The following is a 20,528-nucleotide window of genomic DNA, read 5'->3' on the forward strand; positions in this document are numbered from 1 at the left end:
TCTCCTGCAGACACCGGAGCGTCTGAAGAGGAGGCGCGTAACGTCGTGTCTCTGTGGACGATGAAGACTCGTCTCTGTAAGCTAGTTGGCGAGCTAGCGTCACGTTAAAGCCTGTTGCTTCAGTTTCCCTTGGTCGATTCTACGGATTTTTACAATCATAAACGATGCGTCGCTCATGGTGACGTTCGCAGCTGGAGAACATGTTGCTGCAGAGTGAGCAAGATCAAAGAAGAGAGAACAGTTCTCCTGTCTGTGCGTGAGGCGGCGGGTACTCTGCCCTTAAAAACTCCCTTAAAAAATCAGAGTTTTGTGAGTTGTTGAGTTAGGGCAAAATATATAAGGTTGTGAAACGCTGTCTACTCAAAAATCTTTTTCACCCCCCTGTGAATTAGGCAAATGTAATGCATGACGTTATTCCTTTATAGTGTCAGTTTGTCCCGCCGTGTTGCAGCACCGGCGTGTAAACTGCTCCGTCACTAAACAGCAGATCAGCTGATTTCAGTGGAACTTTCTGTTGCTGCAGCAGAAACGTTCATTAAAAGATGTGTTTTTGAAAGCAGTGTTTCGTGACTGTTTATTAGCACACACCAAAACAACCTCAGGTTTAATTTAAAAGCTGACAGCTAAATGAGACCCATTGTGTAATTTTGCGATTCATAATGCGAATAGTCGATTATTCGTTTAAAAAAAATAAAAAGTAGTGGTTAGTTGCAGCCCTAATCATGATCCAGTTGATCCAAACAACCTCTGGAGGCGGTCAGGACCTCATTGTGACCACACGGAGCGCGCGTCATGAAGACAGGAAGGAAACGGTGCCAGGAGGAACTTTAGTTTCACTTTCACTTTCCGGCTCAGCTGTCAGTCTGTAGTTAAGGAGGGACAACCTGGGCGCAACATATAAAGGTCTCCTCCCCCCTTCTCCTGCTTAATTGATTCACCGATCTGGGGAGCAGGGACGTCGGGGAGAGCACGGCCCAAATACCAAACACAACAACTCGTATTGTTACAGATAACTGCCTCCCCCCCTAAACAGGAGATAACGGGGTTAACAGAAACAGCTCCTGCCCTCTAAGGGGTCCAGGGCCCCACTTTAGTGTTCGTCTTGTTTACGGGGTGAAAGCGCTTCGGTAGCCGGCCAGAGGACCGTGATCAACGTAGATTACGCATAGTTTGTAAATTCTTGTTGACTCGATAATAAACCGCCATTTCAGAGTTGGATCTGTTCGCGTATTAATATAACATGCACGACCTTCTGTTGTTCAGGTCAGCTGCTGGCCACAAAGCTAAAGGAAGAATAGAGAACGAGGGAGGGAGACGTTCTTTCCACTTCCTGCCATCAGGCCTGACTGAGCTGTGGTCTTCCCTTGTACACTGTGTGCGCTCGGCTGGACAGAGCGGCGTTCAGCTTCGTTTACTGAATACTTCTCTTATAAATGTGTGCAAAACAGCAACGTTTCTTCAAAAGTCGAGACGCTTGCTTGATTTTTTTTTTTTTATGTGTCAGACAGTGGTGTTAAAAAACTTTACAAGCTGCGTGAATGAAGATGCGATTAGCTAAAGCGTCGGGAGGGAGCTGCTTTGTTTGTTATTAGTTTTAAACAGCCTGTAGGATCCAGCATGCTCTGGTCTGAGAGGCTGCAGTGACTCAGCTTCATTATGGTTCCAGTAAAGTGGATTCGTTTCTAAAAAACGCTGCTGAACAGGTTTCTGTCTCTTTTAAGGACGGGGTGGTTGAAAGTAATTGTAACTTAACGAGTAAGGTGACTATTTACTTTTAATACTCAGTAATAAATAAATATTACTCATTTGAAAAGTATTAATAAGTAAAGAGTAAGTAATTTGCCCCACACTAGATGTGTCGCGAGGACAGAGCGCCCGTTTATATCCTTAACAATGGTTTTCAAACTTTTTCACATCAAGGACCCATAAACTGAGAGAAATTAGATTTTAGGATTTTGGCTTTCTGATATTTTCTTACAGATTAAGTGTGTGAAACCCACGACCAATACTCAGTCTTCTTCTTGTTGTTAACTCCCTGCAGAGTAACCAGAAGGTGAACGCCCGCTGGACCACAGACGAGCAGCTGCTGGCCGTTCAAGGTGAGCTTCCACCCCGGGTTGAGTCCAGGTAACGGGTCTGGAAGGTGCACTGAACTCCTGCCAACCACACACACGATGAAGAGCTGCAGTTTGAGCAGCGTGACGTGTTTCTGAGGGCGCAGGGATTTGCATCACATCAATTTGAATCGTCAAAACTATTTGAATGTTTTACAGGAAGAGAAAAGAGGGATATTGATATAAAACATTTAGAAAAGGGATGCGTTTCATGGATTTTTGGCCTTTACGAAAAGACAACTGACCATCGGACAGGATAGAATTAGTCTCTAAAGCTGCGATAATCCATATTTTTATGATGAGGGTGGATCAGATGACCACATGCATGTGAACAGGGTCACCGTCTCTCAGCCCAGCGAGCTTTTAATCATCCGTTAGCTCCTCGATTTGGTTTCACAGCACATTTCCTCTCAGCTGGTTTCTGAGAAAGCCGCCGTACACAGCAGACAGACTCAGTCAGAGAGCAGCTGGTGAACGAGGTGGAGCGTTTAGCAGCTAGAGACCAAACACAGAGCCAACTTCCCTCAGTCCTCAACGTCTCTCCCCAGAAACACCAAGAGATAAAATATTTGGCTCCTTCTGCAGTTTTTGGGTGTCAGTTTAAGAAGAATTGACCACATGCGTTTAAACCGTCTGTGACCTTCAGGTGTCAGGAAGTACGGGAAAGACTTCCAGGCCATCGCTGACGTCATCGGGAACAAGACGGTGGGCCAGGTGAAGAACTTCTTCGTGAACTACCGGCGGCGGTTCAACCTGGACGAGGTGCTGCAGGAGTGGGAGGCGGAGCAGGGGACGCAAGCTCCCAACGGAGACAGCGCCACCTCTGGAGAGGAGGGGAAGAACAGCTCGGCCACTCCGTCGGGGAAGAGCACCGACGAGGAGGACGAAGAGGTGAGACGTTTGAGACAGATTCATTTCTTTAGATGTTAAACATGCTGCAAGACAACATTTAAGGCCAGTTTATCCCTCTGCGTCAAATCTACGCTTTAGCCTGACGAACACCTCCCCAAAAATGTAACTACACATCGCTCACCACAAGATCTGTGATTGGCCGGTAGCGTCTCATTTCCTTTCTAGCTCGTCCTTCTTCTTCTGCCTCAACCGCTTCAAGAGTCGTCCACACCGTCTCCTCTGACGCCTTCTCTCGTTTCTGCGTTATGATAATTTCTCTAAAAGTAACTGCTGTTCAGCATCCATCAGCTCCAACTTTCCGTCATCCTACACCAACGAAGAAGAAACTTAACACAGTGGATCATAGAAACCCCAACTCGCATCTTCGCACCGCAGACCCTAACGCACAAGTATACCAAGTTACAGGGAACCCGCGGGGTCTTAAAAGTATTAAAAAAGTATTAAATTTCATTACCAAGGTCTTAAATTTTTTCATGTCCTTTCTTAGGATTTAATTAATGCCATAACGTCAAAAATGAAAACTGTGTGTGTGAGACTTCATAATTTACTCCGTTTGGTGTGACTGATGTTATACGGCAGTACAGGTCACTGTTTACGTCAGTGTTCAGCTTTACGCTCTGGACTGTGACGTGTTCGCGGTGCACGAGCTCTGGCATCCAGCTCTGCGCGAATCAGTCAGTTGTTAGAAAAGGAAAGAAAACGTCTCTGACGGGCCGCTAACGTTAGCTCCACGAGTCAGAATGGGAAAGTGTCTGAAATTCAGAAAGACAGAGATACAAACAAGTTGGCGGGCGAGGCTGAGGGCGGTGGCGCAACAAGAAGGTCGGCGTGCGAGCCGGTCACAGTGTGGCGAGCGCTGATGGAACAGCGGAGCTGGAAGAGCCGCTGCAGGTTACTGGTCAGTGAATCTTACAACAGGAGAGACGGGTGTGTACGGGACGAGGACGGGTCTGTGTGACGGCGTTGCGCCGCTGTTGTAGGCTAACGTCAAACTAACGCACATTAAACTTACATCACCCAGATGCGCCGATCACGGGAACGAGGGAAAAACAAACCGGAGCCCGACTCCTTATCCCCGCCGCTTTCAATCCATAACTACATAATACTGTATTTCAAGCAGCCTTTAGATGCTTTAGAAAAACAGAACAGGATGAATAATCACTGAAGCAACTGGCAGATTATTTAACATTATCTAACCAAGGTGTAACTAACTGTAACAACTCACACTGCACAATTTGTTTGTATTTTTGATTTCACCACTTAAGAGGTCTTCGTGCACAAATATTGTATTATTTCATAGGTGTCATTTACGCTGTGGACACTGGGGACACGTCTCCATCACTTTGTTTAAAGCATTTGTTAAATATGTTCTGAAAAATGAGTTGCAATAAGAAATGTTAAAAAAAACCAAATTAAAATACTTTGAGAAAGGTTTATTTGCACAATAAGAAAACATGCAATGCAATTTAAAGATAAAAGAAACAAATGTGAAGCTAAAAAAATCTGAATCACTTTATTTAAATAAAGACAATTCAACCATAAATTGGTGCAGGAAATGTCTCCAGAATGCAGGAAATTAAGTGTTTAGTGCGCAATTTTTTTTAGAGGACCCCCATTTATATATTTCAGCATTGAATATTTCATCAAATAGTGTTAAAATATCTTCTGGTCTTGTTCTCGTGAACCCAATATTGTGAATTGTGCATGTGAGCTAAGTGTATCGTCACAGCGCTAATCTGAACCCTTGTGTCTCTTTTCAGCACAAAGTGACGTCCTTGATTCATTTTATCAAAGTACAAACGCACCCCACAAAGCTGTAGTGTGTTAAATATGAATGTATTATAATAAAATGTTTTATTAATGTAACTTAGTAAATAATTTTCTCAGGCTTAAAATTAATACAGATTTTCTATTAAACGGCAGTGAAGTTGGTAATTAAATTTCATCCTAGGTGGTCTTAAAAAGTCTTGAATTTAACTTTGAGAATCCTGGGGGTACCCTGTGTTTACTATGGCGTGTAGCCCACGCCGTCAACTGCAGCGCACACTTGATGCAGAAGCATAAACTGGCCTATATTTTTAAAGAGGTGGTATTCTGCTTTTTGCCTTTTCCCCTCTCCTTTATTGAGTTATATCCTTTTTTGTGCTGTAACAGGTTTGCAGTGTGAAAAAGCCCAAAGTGAGTTCCCATCTCCCACAGAAAACTCTTCTCTGAACTGAAAACGGCTCGTTTGTAGTCCAGCCGCTTCCCTTTCATGCTTTCAGGCTAAAAAGCCTCATATAACGCTCGCCAAGCGGCGACTCCGACACGCTGCAGCACACAGCTCTCCTCTCCCTTCCAAACACTAGCTACCCTCCAGGCAGTCAGTGGACATAAAGTTGTTCCTGTGATGTAGAGACAGAGCTCAGTTAAAACTTTATGGATACAGATTAATAACTCACCGCTCTGAAACTCTCGCTCCAGTCCGTGTTGCCGAGCCGGTCGGCAACACGTACGGCTGAACCCGAGCCGTTTACCGGCTTCTCGCTGACCCGCCCTACTCTGCTTCTGATTGGCTAGTAGTCCTTAACTAGGAACTGCGCATGTGCAACTCCCAACAAAGATCATTTAGAGACAAGATTTATCACTCCATAGCTAAAACGAAGCCTTCAACACAGGCTGAAAAGAGGAGCTGCAGCAATGTGCAGTCTGACAAAAATATAACCATGGAAACCTGTTCTGGTACAAACTCTAAATAAGATGAACCTGAAAATGAGCAGAATACCACCTCTTTAAACTTATTCTTAAAAACAATGTATAATAAGTATTACAATTAAGAGATGCTAATTATTATTATTATTGTCAGGAAACACGTGCAACATATTCCACTCCCTCTCTCTCAGAGACAACTTAAACCACAGCAGTGTGGTTGATTACTGACAACAACTGAGAGCTTAACAAATATAATTAATTACAAAAACAGGACAAACAAAGTCTTTATAAATGTACTGACTGCAGAGACTGCAACAAAAAAACAAAATCTTTAGGAGATTAAGGAGCACAGTGATGAAAAACTCAGTAGCTGGTATTTGTTCTGGAAAGAGGGGCAGAGAAAGAGAGCTGAGTGAGTGGCCCCTGAGCTGCTGAAGGGCCCCACTCGATCTGTGCCCAATGCTCTACGCGTCCTGTAGATCAGTGGTCGATTGATCGGAGCGCCCTTAAAAGTAATGCATAATTAAGGGTGACGTCACGCTGGCTATATCCACTTCCTTTACACAGTCTGTGGGTTCAGTCCATTTTTAGCACCATAAATGTAAATGATAAAGAACATAGCGGTTCTTGCGGTTGACTTATCAATAACGCGGTATTTGAACATTGTGGTTATCAAAACACCACCAGAGAGCGATGTTCCCTTCTTGTCTAAATAGTTCTGAATCGGTAAAACTCTGAGATTCAAATCAAATGAACTCACTAGGCGAGACCCTTGAGACGGTGGACATTTTCTCTGAATGTGAATGACTTGCAGTGAGGTAATTATGGCTCCGCCCTCTCCTCTCTGCAGGGTCAGGTGACCTCTTCAGGCGTGTCTCCTGCCGCCTCCTCTTCTTCTTCAGCTCAGATCCTGGTGACGTCCGGCGCCTCCTCCGCCTCCCTCCACCAGCCGCCTCCCCTCCTGCGGCCCTCTCTCCCAGCCACGCCCTCCTTGCACCGCCAGCCCCCGCCCCTCCAACAGCAGGCCCGGTTTCTGCAGCCCCGCCCCACCTTGCAGCAGCCCCCGCCTCTCATCCGCCCCTCAAACACCCTGCCCCCCCGCCTTAACCCACGCCCTCCGGCTCCAATGACCCTCTGCGGTAACCCCGGGGGTTCCGGTCCAAGCTCCGCCCAGCAGCCCCCCGGGCTGGCCGTCCACCAATCGGAGACGGCTTCATCCTCCTCCATCCACTAACGAACGTTTCTGTTGAAGACGCAGAAAAAAGAAAATGTCTGCAAGGCTGCTGCATTCAGGTCCTGTGGGAAAATCTGAGTGACTTTATTCTTCAAAACGACGACAGCCGTCGCAGCTTCAGGTTACGACACGAAATCCAAACCTGAGTGTTTGTTATTTGGTGCGCAGCATTTTAGGGGTTGAAGTTTGTCTTTCCCACAGGACTTAGCGTGCAGTGCACCTGCTGGTGGACACCTGGTTTTAAAATCTGTGTTTTCTAAAAAAGGGTTTGACTCAGAAGTCGTGTCAGTCTTTAGGAATCTGTCACATTATTAACGCAGAACCTTTTCAGCCAACAACCAATCCTCTTCAGACATGTGGCGTCCCTCAGGGTTCAATCCCGGGTCCCTTCTTCTTCTCCATCACATGTATATAAATGCATCAACAGAAACAGCAGCACTTGGAAAACATTTTCAACACCCTTGATTTAGTTGCTCTCAGTAGCAGCCTAAGTGATGCTGAAGGCTGATGTTGAATTATTATCAACTGCTAAATTAATTTCTTACAATAAGAAACGTAACATTTGTATTGATTTCTTTTATCCTTCCGGAGTTCACTACATTTACACTACATGTCTCTGCTGACATGTCGTTAATCGGTCGGTCCAGCTGTAGTTTCTACTCAAACAGGAGGAAATGTTGTTGTTGTTGGGGACAGCGATGGAGCTCTGGTGCTCAGAGGAGGAAGGTTTCATCTGCACAAGATGAAAGTCATACTTCAGTGCTGTGCTACTAAGACAGCATTGTTTATTTAAATGATTATACCAAGTTACAGGGAACCCGCAATGTCGTGGTAACCGAAAATAAGCTTTCTGACAGTCGTGATGTTTCAGTAACAGATGGAGATTAAACTGAAGGCAGTGTTGTGTACAGTAGCGTTAGACATCACCTTGTACAGTTTGGTATCTGTTTGAATAGAGAGCCTAACTTCCGCCCCTTGGGACCTTATTTCAGAAAAACGATGTACGGTAGGCAACAATGAGACACAACTAATGTTTAGATCCCGTTTGAATTGTGTCCCGAATTACACACGATGTTTGTCTGTTTAAAAGATCATTTAGGTCAAGAAAGTTGCAGTTTGTCTTAAAACAGTAAAGTAACATTTAGATTTGTGTGAAACCGTTTAATAAACTACATCTCTCGTCTCTCACAATATAAGTTAGCAACATGTTAGTGCTGTAATGCTAAGCTAACGTTCACGGCTTGCTTATTACTTGCTAGGTAACTTAGCTATGTTCCACGCAGAGATGGATCGCACCTGATGTGTTTAATCCTACGACACCTGGTCCTTTCATCACATCATCTACACATGGTAATGTTAGCTTCAGTAACATTAGCTTCAGTCACGTTAGCTAGAGTAATGTTAGCTTTAGTGACGTTAGCTTCGGTGAAATTAGCTTCAGTGACGTTAGCTTTAGTGACATTAGCTTCAATGACGTTACCTACAGTACTGTTAGCTTAAATGACATTAGCTTCAGTGACATTAGCTTCAATGACGTTAGCTTCATTGACATTAGCTTCAGTTCAATAACATTGGGTACAGTAAAGTCAGCTTCAGTAGTTAGCTTCACTATTTTTAGCATCAGCGACATAAGCTTCAATAACGTTAGCTTCAGTGACGATAGCTTCAGTTCAATAACGTTGGCTACAGTAATGTTAGCTTTAATGACATTAGCTTCAATGATTTTAGCTTCTGTAATTATAGCTTCAGTGATGTTAGCTTCATTCACCTTAGCTTCAGTGACATTAGCTTCAGTAATGTTAGCCTTTATTACGTAAGCTTCAATGACATTAACTTCTGTAACGTTACCTACAGTGATGTCAGTTTCAAAGACAATAGCTTCAGTGATGTTAGCTTTAGTAACGTTAGCTTCAAAGACATAAGCTTCAATAACAATGGCTACAGTAAAGTTAGCTTCACTATTGTTAGCATCAGTGACATGAGCTTCAATAACGTTGGCTACAGTGACGTTAGCTTCAGTCATTGAGAGAAACAGTTATTTTCAGTCATATTTCAACAGTTTTAAGAGAAACTGCGACTTTCTTCTCTTAAATGATCTTTTAAACAGACAAACAACATGTGTGTAATTCAGGACACATTTCAAACTGGATCTGAACATTAGTCTTCTCACCGTTGACTAACCTACATATTTATTCTGAAATAAGGTCCCATGGCGGTCCCCCAACAGGGGCGGGGCTTAGGCTCTGTGTAAGCAGTTGTCCATCCAATCAGCTGTCAGTAACTAACTCTGTGCTGCTGTCCATTTGGTTTTGTAGTTGATGCTTTTTGAAAACACTAAAGTTTCACCCAGACGTCCTTCAGTGTGTTAACTCCATGTTTTCTGTAGAAATGTGAAAAACGTTCCCCGCTGTTCTCTGAACTGTTCTGTTGTTGGGGTGAATTTTCCCAGAGTTGCTGTTGTTTTGTTCCACATGTTGAAGATTCGTTTTGAAACTAAAAACCTGTGATGTCGGTCTGTCTTTTCATTATTTATTCTTCTTCTTCCTGGTGCTACCAGTCCGGTGTAAAAAATCATTGTGAAAGTGCTCTTAATGCTTTTTGGACAAACATGTATTATTACAGCAGTAAATGTATTGAAATCATAGAGTCCTTTGAGTTTCAGTCGTTAGATGTTGAGGTGAAGCTGCAGAGACCTTCTCATTAAAAAAAAACTACATTTGTACCATGTGACCTTCTGTCTTTATTACGTCCACCGGTGCGATCGACAGCCTCTAACGCCTGTCTTCACTACGTCTATAATGTTCAGCGTTTGCTGACATTGTTATAAATTCATTAATTCATTTCTGAATCTTCTTTTTGAATCTGGCTCTTGTAGAATCTCGGTTCTGGTTCCAACTCGATCACCGCAGAGCTCGTCAGCGCTCGGTGACCTTCATCTACTTCCTCCTTGCTCATCTTAATAATATTACCATATTTTTATAGCGCTTTCAAGGAGCCCGAGGACACTTTACCCCATTATTAAAGACTGTTTGTACGTGAGTATTTACATTTTATGCTACTTTGTACTGCAGTATATTTATTTGATGACTCTAGTTACTTTGCAGATTTACAATAATACAAAAGAAGATGAATCTAAAGTCATTAAAATGAGCTCCACCTTCAAGGTTAAAGTGATGAACACATGAAGGTGAAATGGTGAGATAGCAGCAGTCCTAGTTTGGATGCTGGGGTTGCTGTTCCCACAGTTTGTGTTTTAATGTAAAGCACATTAAGTTATCTTTAATGTATCCATATCATTTCTGTATCGTATTTTATAAACATATCCGATCATATGTTGTCTATCAAAAGAAGTCACGTGCAAAGTAACTGTAATTGTAGAAAAGATTTTCAAAATAAAACCAGGACACTAGTGCACACGCTCTCATTTATGGCATTAATATTAATAATATATCAATAAGATAACGCAGTGAAAGGGGACACTCTGCACCATCAGTACTTTTACAGTATTTTACCGATTCTGAAATAAGAAGTTGTTACAACAGAAAATCTAAATATAAAGGAGTGTGTGTGGAAGTGAATTAAATACTTATAGTGATTATTAGTACTTCACTCTACTTTTATTTTACTACTTTTACTCGTTCTGAGTACTTTTACCAGCACCGAGTTTATTTCCTTTATTGACACTCCGCAGGAATAACAACAGGTTGTTAAGTCACTTCCTGCTGTTAGAGTTTCCTCTTCCGCTGCGGCGCCCGCATCGGCCAGACTTAATCAATACAGAATCAGAAGCATCGATCCGGGCTGAGGAGCGGGGGACGCGCTGCGGAGCTGATGGTCTCCGAGCCTGCGGTGAGAAACCCCGCTGACCTCCGTCCGGCTGCGTGTTTGGGGAAAGTGAAAGGAAAAGATCTCGAGCAGAGACAGTTAGAAAGGGTGTATTTTGCGTGTTCCGGGTACTTTAAAGCATCCAGACGCAGCGCGCGCTGGGCGCAGCGAGGGCGGCTTCGGGGATTCCCCTGCACGCGCGCGCGCACGCGCACAGCCCGCCTCAACCGCAGGTACCTCGCTGCTTTCATTGACGTCACTCCGAAGGTGCTGATGGTCATTAGCGATACAGGGTCACATGTAACCGCGCGCGCATCCTCAGCACGTGTAGGAGCCGCTCAGCTAATGGGTAGGTTTACTTTTAATACTTCAACCCCCTTCAGCTGAAAATACTTTTACTTTTTAATGGAATGGAGTAGTTTTACGTCGAGGTATTTGTACTTTTACTGAGTGAGTGGTGGGGCACGTGCAGTCCGAGATGATCTCCAGATGAATAATAAACAGCTGATCGATGCACAAACTGTTTTATGATCAGACGTCTAATTTCCACCTGAGCTCTGTGCTCCAATAGAAACGCACTTTGGTGTTGTTGCTTATTAGACTGCGGGACGCTGGGGACGCTGGGGACATGTCCCTGTCGCTTCCATGAAGGCATTTTTTAAGAAATGTTAAATGAAAATGCTAGAGAAAGGTTTATTTGTACAAAAAGAAAACATGCAATGCAGTTTAAATATAGAAGAAACAAATGTCCAAAAGAGTAAACTAAAAGACAAGCTGCTGATTACTGCTATATTTTTATATTTTCTATTCTCAACCTGCCACCTTAATTTTGTGCTTAGAAACATTTCCACCATAAATCGGAGCACAAAATGTCTCCAGAATGCAGGAAAATAAATATTTAATGTTCAAAATCTTCTGGGGGAGAAAATAAAAAAAAATATCTTCTCATCTGTTCTTATGACCAGTGCTTGAAGTGGGAAAAAATAGGTGCCCCCATTATGTTATTTAGTCCATGGTAGTAACATTTTCCCCTTCAGACCGCTTGACCGTCGCAGTTTGGGACTGCATGCTGCACGTGAAACCAAAAGTAAATGAAACACTTTTGATCAGAGATCAAGCTAAACTACTGACTCTTACTCTCTAGCTGCTTCGCTGCTCCTCAGATTTTTCACCGTAATGTAATGACATCATCACGATCGTTTAACACGATGACCCGAATGACAGAAGCTTTGTGCAGCAGGTATAAATCTCCCGCTCTCAGTTTGGGGCAAATGGTTAAAGAGCTTTCACTGGTTAATCGATGGTTAATTCTAGTGAACTAGCCTAAGTTTTTAAAATAGATTCAGAGAATTTGTTTAATTTCACCCTGTATTAGATCTACGTCAGCCTGGTCGTCTGTAGCTTCAGAACGAGTTGAACATTTTAAATATAATTAAATGTTTTTTGAAGTTCACAAAAGTAAAGTCACTAAATAGAGTCACTCACTGAATAACGTCTCACTGGAAACAAATCTAGAATGTATGTAAAATAAATCATATCGATCATTGATTAAATCACCTGCGTCCTCTGTTCAGTCTGTCCTCCTGCAGACTAATGGCAGCAGCGGATACAAAGCCTGGAGGATCTGAGGAGTCCAGTTTGCGGTCTGAGGAGTCCGTGATGAGGTCCCAGGAGTCGAGGCTGGGGTCCGATGAGTCCAGGCAGAGGTCATCGGGCTCTGTCAGCTCCTGGGAGTCGGAGCTGACCACCATCCAGCACTCCCTGAAGTTTGTGCTGACGCTGAAGGAAGAGTTTGTTTGTCCCGTCTGCAGAGGAGTCGTCCTCAACCCTCAGCAGAACTCCTGCGGACACATCTACTGCTTCCACTGCCTGCAAGGACTGCTGTAGGAGCCAGTCCACCTTAATACACTCCCACACAGTCCACCTTAAAACACCCCTAAAACAGACTTACGTTGACTCAATCCAACTTAAAAAACTCGCACAATTTACCTTAAAATACACCCACACTCACGCAGTCCACCTTAATACACCCCTAAAACAGACTCACACTGACTCAGTCCACCTCAAAAAACTCACAGTCCACCTTAAAACACACCCACACTAATGCGGTCCACCTTAAAATACACTCAGACTGAAGCAGTCCACCTTAAAATACACTCAGACTGAAGCAGTCCACCTTAAAATACACTCAGACTGAAGCAGTCCACCTTAAAAACACCCCTTAAACAGACTTACGTTGACTCAGTCCACCTTACAAAACTCTCGCACTATTTACCTTAAAATACACCCACACTCACGCAGTCCACCTTAAAATACACCCACACTCACGCAGTCCACCTTAAAGTATACTCAGACTGACGCAGTCTACCTTAAAACACCTCTAAGACAGACTCACACTGACTCAGTCCACCTCAAAAAACTCTGTCCACCCTAAAACACACTCACACAGTCCACCTTAAAACACACTCAGACTGACGCAGTCCACCTGAACTCACTGGGCTTGTTTGAGCTGACCTCGACAGTAGGCCACGAATGTCAGTATCAGTATAAATTTGTGAGAAACCGCTTCCTGACTGAACGACGATGAAGGAAGTCTCGTCATGTAACTGTGCGGTGACCACCACGGGGTAAACACCCCCAACGAGCGCTCCAGCTGTCAGCAAGTCGTTTCCCATCAGGCATTTCAGTTCTGCAGCACGGGGAGAGAAACGGCGGCGCCTAGCTCTTAAAACTGTGCGCGTCTTTGTCCCACGAGATTTCCACATCTCACACAGTCGAGCTGCTGGAAGTGGGACAGAATCGTTAACCATCAGAGACGGGTCCAGTCCTCCCTCCTGAGGGCCCGGTCCCGTGGTGAGCCATGTGCTGATTAGCTGTCAGCGTCTAACTTTCAAACAAATGCTGTTCTAATAAACTTACATGTGATCAGCAACTATGTTCTAAGGGGGTCTGAGGGAGGTCCAAGGGGTTTGAGGAGGGCGGGGTCCGAGGAGGGGGAGGTCTGAGGAGTCCAAGGGAGATCTAAGAAATCTGAGGATCCAAGGCAGGTCTGAGGGGTCTGAGGGTTCCGAGGAGGCAGGTCTAAGGATGCTGCAGTTGGACCCTTTTGAACCATCAGGTCTTGCACTCGAAATTGCGCAGGTCTGCGTCGGTCCGGCTCATCTCAAACAAGCCCACTGACGCAGCTGGCTGTCTGAAGGCACCTGTAGCGGAGGTCTTTGGCCGAGTCCTGTACTCGGTCCTGGTGGCTGTTTCCAGTCAGACCTCTCTGAGTGAAGTGGCTCAGTCGTGGTTTCGGGGTATGAACCTCAGCCTGCTGTGTGTTTCAGGGAGAGTTCATCACCGTCCAGCCCCGTTTGTCCAGTGGACGGCGTTGAGATCACGCCAGCTGAGGTCAGGACCAAACCTTCTGCTGCACATTCACACTTACACACAAGTATTTCAGTCGGTGGCTGAAAGAAAGAGATGAGCTGACTGTGGCTTCTCACAATACTTGGGTTCAGGAAATCTTAACAGTGGCTGGGGCTCAGGAGGTACAGGGGTCCTCCACTTATCAGTAGGGCAGTCCCATCCTCCTGTCCTTGGGCAAGACACTGAACCCGAAATTGCTTCGATTTCTGTGCCATTGGTGTGTTAATGGGATGAATGTGACGTAGTGTAAACCACCATCACCAAGATGTGTTGTAGCACCGTAGAAGAAAAAAAGAGCTTTACTCGAGTGGCCACGTCTGATCCACCTGTAGTCACAGCAGGTGGAATATTCACCGGCTGTGCTACTCATTGGCTTCGACAGTAAAGGCGGTCCTAAAGGCGTCATTCCTCCTGATTGGACTCCAGCCCACCGCGTTTGGAAAAAGTGTCTAAATATTTAAAAGCACACTAATCAGGAGTTTCCTCCCTGCAGGTTTTCCAGGACAACTGCTGCAAACGGGAAATCTCAAATTTAGAAGTGTACTGCACCAACTCTCCGGCCTGCAGCTCCGTCGTCACGTTACACCATCTGCAGGTAAACTTTAGACATAAAGGTAGACTTAGATTTGTGTGAAAATACACGAGCTGATGTTTAGGGAACACTGTACCACCGGGTGCTCCTTCCACTACTAGGCACCTTGAACACAGTGAGGAGTAACATTGGTCAGCCGTAACATTATGACCACAGACAAGTGGTTACCGTGGCACCTGCCAGTGGGTGGGATACATCAGGCAGCAGGTGAACGTTGTGTCCTCAGAGTTGATGTGTCTGGGCAGCGTGAAGATTTGAGCCACTTTGACAAGGACCAAACTGACGGCTAGACTACTGGGTCAGAGCATCTCCAAACTGGTCTGCAAGGATCAGTACCTATCAGAAGGGGTCCAAGGAAGGAAACGTGGTGAACCGGCGACAGGGTCTTGGGTCAAGGCTCACTGATGCACGTGGGGAGTGAAGGCTGGCCAATGTGGTCCGATCCGGCAGAGGCAGTGTGATGCTTTAGGCAATGTTCTGCTGGGAACCCTTAGGTCCTGCCATTCGTGTGGATGTTGATTTGACACGTAGCACCTGCCTGAGCATTGTTGCAGACCATGGATACCCTTTCCCTGATGGCCTCTTTCAGCAGAGTAATACCCCCTGCTACGAAGCAAAAATGGTTCAGGAATGGAAACGCAACAAGTTCAAGGTGTTGACTTCAAATTCTTCAGATCTCAATCCAATCCACCATCTGTGCGATGTGCTGGACAAACAAGTCTGATCCATGGAAGTCCCCTCTCACAGATTACAGGACTTCAAGGATCTGCTGCTAACAGCTTGGTGCCAGATACCACAGCACACCTTAGAGTTCTACTGGAGTCCATGCCTCAACGGGTCAGGACTGTTTTAGCAGCAAAAGGGGGACCTACACCATATTAGGCTGGTGGTCATAATGTTATGGATGACTGGTGTACTTTTGGGGCTCGGCGCACAGAATGTTCTCCAGGCTCATGAAGCTTTTGACAGTTTCTCTTGCATCATTTATCCTCTGCAGGACCACCTGCGGTCGTGTCAGTATGAGCAGCTGCAGTGCTGCAATCCAGGCTGCGAGACGGTGCTACAGAGGAGATACCTGCAGGAACACCTGACCAACACCTGTCCTCACCGCTTGGAGCCCTGCATCCACTGCCAGCAGCCGCACCGACTCAGCCTCATGCAGGTAAGGTCACGTCCAGACAGGCGGGTTTAATAGTTTGTTGTAGACGAGACATATGGACCGATGGTCCAGTCCTCTGCTGTGTCGAGGCTTTCTCAGGACAGGCTCAGAAAGTTTTAGATTCAACTGGGGTCCGTCCCTTTATGTTCTTCTTAGGCTGAAGAGGAAGTCACACAGCTTTAACCGCTAAAACTGGGTCTGGGTCATTAAGCTTTGTGGTGACTCTGTTCTGCAGGATCATGTGCAGAACTCCTGTCCGGAGACGGAGGTGGACTGTCCCAACAACTGCTCCCAAAAGGTTCCCAGACACAAGGTAAGTCCATTCACATCATCAACATATGGATTGGATAAGAATTTTCAAATCTTAAGTGATAAAAACGTGAATTACCACAGACATAACGACAGAATGAACCAGTGTTTAATATATTCATCTGAAGAGCGCACACACCAGACGGTTCAGTCCAGATACAGGACCGCACACTCTGCCTTTATAGTAAACGGTTTCAGAGTGGCGGTTCCGGGGACTTGGGATCTCACAGAATCTCACGTGATCAAACGTGACTTCAGACAGGAACAAACATTGAGGCAGACCGTCGTCCCGCTCAGCTCGCTCCCATTGTGGGTTTCTGATCGGAGGCTCCCAGATTTCAATTTGAATTCGGGGAGCCTCTGATCCAGTGGGTGACCTTCAGATTCAGTCTGTGAACCCCTCACACTATAGGATCATGTCGGCCAATAATCTGTTCAGACAAACTTCGCACGCAATTCTCGGGAGGGCGAATTGGACCCAAAATTGGCCCAGTTATCCTCTAGTGTGAGGCCAGCTTTACAAACGTGTTGATGGCGTTTTACCTGCTGACATGAAGTGATTTCCATCCATCCATCGTCAACTGCTTATCCTGCGTACAGGAGCTGGAGCCAATCCCAGCTGACCTCGGGCAGGGTACACCCTGGACAGGTCGCCAAGTTGAGTTTTTCTGAAACTCCACAGGGAACCGTTAATGTAGTACGTAATGAGCAGCAAATACAAGGTTACTGTTGGTGGGATCATAGGATCAGACTTTGGAAAGTAACTGACCAATCAGAATCAGGTATTCTACTTAGCCATCCAATAAAATGAACACATTAACACATTAAGTATGCGGCTGTTTGAATCCGTGTCTTCTCTTCCAGCTGACGGAGCACAGAGACTCGTGTCCTGAGGTTCACGTCGCCTGTTCTTATCAGAGGTTCGGCTGCTCCGTTCAGGTGCGTTCATCTGCTGTCGATGGCGTTTTACCTGCTGACATGAAGTGTTCATTACCTGACAGCAGATGTTGTGTCCTGCAGGATAAGAGAGCGAAAGTGAAGCTGCATGAAGACGCCGCTGTCAATCATCACATGCTGCTGGTCCTGAGGAGCAACACGCACCTGGAACAGCAGGTAGGTCTGAAAACACGCGTGAAGACAAATACTTGAAGTCTCTGATTGGTCGTCCCCGGCCTTTCTGTGTGGAGTTTGCATGTTCTCCCCGTGTCTGTGTGGGTTCTCTTCAGGGGCTCTGGCTTCCTCCCACCGTCCAAAGACACGCAGGTTAAATGGTTTCTCTAAATTGCTCATAGGTGTGAGTGGTTGTTGGTTTCTGTGTGCCCTGCGATGGACTGGTGACCTCTCCAGGGTGCACCCCGCCTCTCGCCCTATGCCAACCTCATTAGTTACTTGAAATTTATTTACAATACTGCTACCAGGAGAGCCCACACAGCAGTGGAGGCTTAAAGAAACGATCTTTCCAACTTCACTTATACCCAAGGCCACAGATGGAGATGAGTTATTTAGCCTACACAACACGACTCCTTGCAGCATTATCAAGAAACTGAGACATGTTCTCAATCATATCGGCTGCACAGTCTGGAACCACTCTCACAAACATAATCCAGCGTTTCTTGTTCTACCAACAGGTCTCTTTATTTTGCCAAACTGTGAAACTTTTTCTTCACTGAATGAACGGTGCGTTGTTAAAATGAGGAAAAGATCCGGTCAGTGCCTAAAGAGAGGACAGTGCTTTACAGGGTTCAATCAGGTTGACAAAAACTATGCCCATCCTTTAGTTACACCTGCGTATTTCATCAGTTTGAATTTAGCATGAAACAAACATTGTAGCTGCCGGCCTGCACGTAGCTCTGAGTGAATCTTTGCTAATATTCAATATTTGACTATAAACTAAGTGACAGGAGTGTTTACCTTAGACTGTTGTCTCCTCTGCCAGGTGGAGGTTCTCCAGGAGGAGGCGCAGCTGAGACAGCAGGAGGTCCAGACGGACAGTTTACTGCTCACTGATATGCAGAAGAAGATCAGACCGCTTCTGCAGCAGAACAGCAGCCATGAACACATCATCTCTGCAGCTCAGGTCAATATGTACCTTCATGTCCTCATCATCTAGCTTTATTCATTTAAGAGTTATGTTATTAGCTAGAAAGTGTAGTTTTACCTTAACGGGTCAGTCTGGTTTTGCTGTTGTCAGTCAGTCTTTCCGCACTGCCTGACTTCCTGTCTGTGGCTCTCAGCTCCCCACTGGTTCCTGCTAAAGATGTAATGTTAAATAAATAAAAAACAGCTCATAAATATATAATTTCAAAAGGATCAGTCATTTCCTCAAACAGCTGCTGCTGGAGAACATAGTTGGGGATTCTTTTCAGCTGCGGATGATGAATCCACATGTGGTGCTCTAGTGAGTCTTTGGGGCAGCAGGACAGTGTTTGTGGGACGGAAAATAAACTGTCTGTCTGTGGGCTCAGAGGACTCTCAGCAGGCAGGAGGACGTCCTGTCCACCATCCAGCTGGAGATCCAGCAGGTGTCTCGGGGACTCGGTCCTGGTCTGGAGGAGCTGGAGCAGCTCAGAAAGTCTCTGGATGCTGTGATTGAAGAAGTGTCGGCAACCGAGGCCCTCAAAGAACACCTGGGTAACAACACCTGATTTGAATCAGTAACTCAGTGTTTGTGTCGGGACTTTGCACAACATCCAGTGAATGCTGTTGGTATTTTCAGGAACCCTGGAGGAGAATCTGAAGCATCACTCGGGTCTCCTGGATCTCCATGCCGCTCAGCTCAATCGCAACAAGCAGCACCTGCAGGAGCTCGAGGCGACATCCTATGACGGCAGACTAATCTGGAAGATCGACGACTTCAGGAACAGGAGGGAAGCCGAGACCAAAGGTCAGCCACCTTGCCTGAGCAGCGCGCCATTTTACACCGGACGCTGCGGCTACAAAATGGCTGCCAAGGTCTATCTGAACGGGGACGGGGAGGGAAGAGGGAATCACCTTTCCCTTTATGTTGTCCTGATGCCGGGAGACTTCGACGCTCTGCTGACGTGGCCTTTCAGACAGACCGTATCTCTGTCTGTTCTGGATCAAAGCGGCGCCGGTAACCACCGGAGTCTCAGCTTCAGACCTGACCCGACGTCCAAAAGCTTCCAACGACCCGCCGGCGAGTTTGTCAGCAACGTCGCTGTTGGGTTTCCGTGCTTCATTCCCAACAACATGCTAGAGACTCCCCGAAACGCTGCGTATGTAAATGACGACACGCTGTTCGTCAAAGTGAAGGTGGACCTGGCAGGTTTGGAGCAGCTGTAAGATTCAGAACTTTACGTTACCGTGTGTAGGATTTGATTTATTTTTGTAATTTGGCACCATCTGGTGGTCATTTCAGGAAGGACACTGTGGTAGGCTATGAAGACCAAAATGTTTAACTTTTTTCTTTAAGCTCTCAGGGATCGTGTGGAGTTCTGACTCCCAGATACCAACTCCAACACACACTGTGGTGACTATTATAATGCTCATTAAAATGATATCATGACTTATCTATCTGAGTGTAACTATTGGTGCTCAGATCAAGTTATTTAAGTCTCAAGTCACTGAGCTAGAGTCCAAGACAAGTCTAAAGTCACTGAGCTAGAGTCCAAGTCAAGTCACTGAGCTACAGTCCAAGTCAAGTCTCAAGTCACTGAGCTACAGTCCAAGTCAAGTCACTGAGCTACAGTCCAAGTCAAGTCTCAAGTCACTGAGCTAGAGTCCAAGTCAAGTCTCAAGTCACTGAGCTACAGTCCAAGTCAAGTCTCAAGTCACTGAGCTACAGTCCAAGTCAAGTCTCAAGTCACTGAGCTACAGTCCAAGTCAAGTCTCAAGTCACTGAGCTACAGTCCAAGTCAAGTCACTGAGCTAGAGTCCAAGTCAAGTCTCGTAAATGTCAGGCCTGGTTACGCTATAAACTGCTAATACTTATTTGGCCACAATTATGATTATTCCATTAAAAGAAATGGTACAGTTTCACATAGACCTACCTTTGCTTACCAGGAACATAAAGTGATGTATATTTGCACGTTATGTCTGTTTGATCCAGATGCAGCTGTAGTCGTAAAGAGACCGGGCAATACAATACAGCTTTAATATATTGCTGTCCGCGGGAGCACGCACAATCAGTTTTTCCGGCGGACTATCACTTTTCACACTTTTGTGTTTGTTGCCCTGAAGTCACTGTGTGTGCAGCTTAAGTCTGACTCGAGTCCGAGTCTCAAACATCGAGTCCTCATCTCTGTCAGGTTATCTGTAGAT

The 20,528-nt window shown here is 45.5% G+C and overlaps 2 protein-coding genes across 5 annotated transcripts in view; both read left to right on the forward strand.

Moving 5' to 3' along the window:
- The window catches only part of rcor3 (REST corepressor 3), an 18,892-nt gene extending 9,219 nt beyond the window's left edge, over window positions 1-9,673 (forward strand). The window contains exons 4-6 of the mRNA XM_046048408.1: window positions 2,042-2,099; window positions 2,761-3,005; window positions 6,568-9,673. Coding sequence (XP_045904364.1) covers window positions 2,042-2,099; window positions 2,761-3,005; window positions 6,568-6,951 — 687 coding nt within the window. The 3' untranslated portion in view covers window positions 6,952-9,673. The remainder of the gene's footprint in view (window positions 1-2,041; window positions 2,100-2,760; window positions 3,006-6,567) is intronic.
- A 1,029-nt stretch (window positions 9,674-10,702) lies between these two features.
- Window positions 10,703-19,777, forward strand: traf5 (Tnf receptor-associated factor 5). Of its 4 annotated transcripts, none has more exons than XM_046048392.1 (11): window positions 10,703-10,800; window positions 12,351-12,659; window positions 14,106-14,169; window positions 14,681-14,782; window positions 15,777-15,941; window positions 16,174-16,251; window positions 17,112-17,186; window positions 17,268-17,360; window positions 18,184-18,324; window positions 18,713-18,878; window positions 18,964-19,777. In XM_046048392.1, exons 2-11 carry the CDS (start codon window positions 12,370-12,372, stop codon window positions 19,548-19,550), a joined length of 1,761 nt encoding a protein of 586 aa, XP_045904348.1. In that variant the 5' UTR covers window positions 10,703-10,800; window positions 12,351-12,369; the 3' UTR covers window positions 19,551-19,777. The 4 variants fall into 4 exon arrangements, with proteins under 4 accessions (XP_045904348.1, XP_045904349.1, XP_045904346.1 ...); XM_046048390.1 differs by lacking the exon at window positions 10,703-10,800 and adding an exon at window positions 10,818-11,009; XM_046048391.1 differs by lacking the exon at window positions 10,703-10,800 and adding an exon at window positions 11,001-11,125.
- The last annotated feature ends 751 nt before the right edge of the window (window positions 19,778-20,528 follow it).

This window comes from Micropterus dolomieu, linkage group LG04, assembly GCF_021292245.1.
Source record: "Micropterus dolomieu isolate WLL.071019.BEF.003 ecotype Adirondacks linkage group LG04, ASM2129224v1, whole genome shotgun sequence".
In the NCBI taxonomy this organism is placed as follows: domain Eukaryota; kingdom Metazoa; phylum Chordata; class Actinopteri; order Centrarchiformes; family Centrarchidae; genus Micropterus; species Micropterus dolomieu.

Coding starts and splice junctions, on each gene's coding strand:
- traf5 (XM_046048392.1), top strand. CDS start 12,370: ATGGCAGCAGCGGATACAAAGCCTGGAGGATCTGAGGAGTCCAGTTTG. Junction 14,783..15,776: donor TCACGTTACACCATCTGCAG/GTAAACTTTAGA, acceptor TATCCTCTGCAG/GACCACCTGCGGTCGTGTCA. Junction 16,252..17,111: donor AAAAGGTTCCCAGACACAAG/GTAAGTCCATTC, acceptor CTTCTCTTCCAG/CTGACGGAGCACAGAGACTC.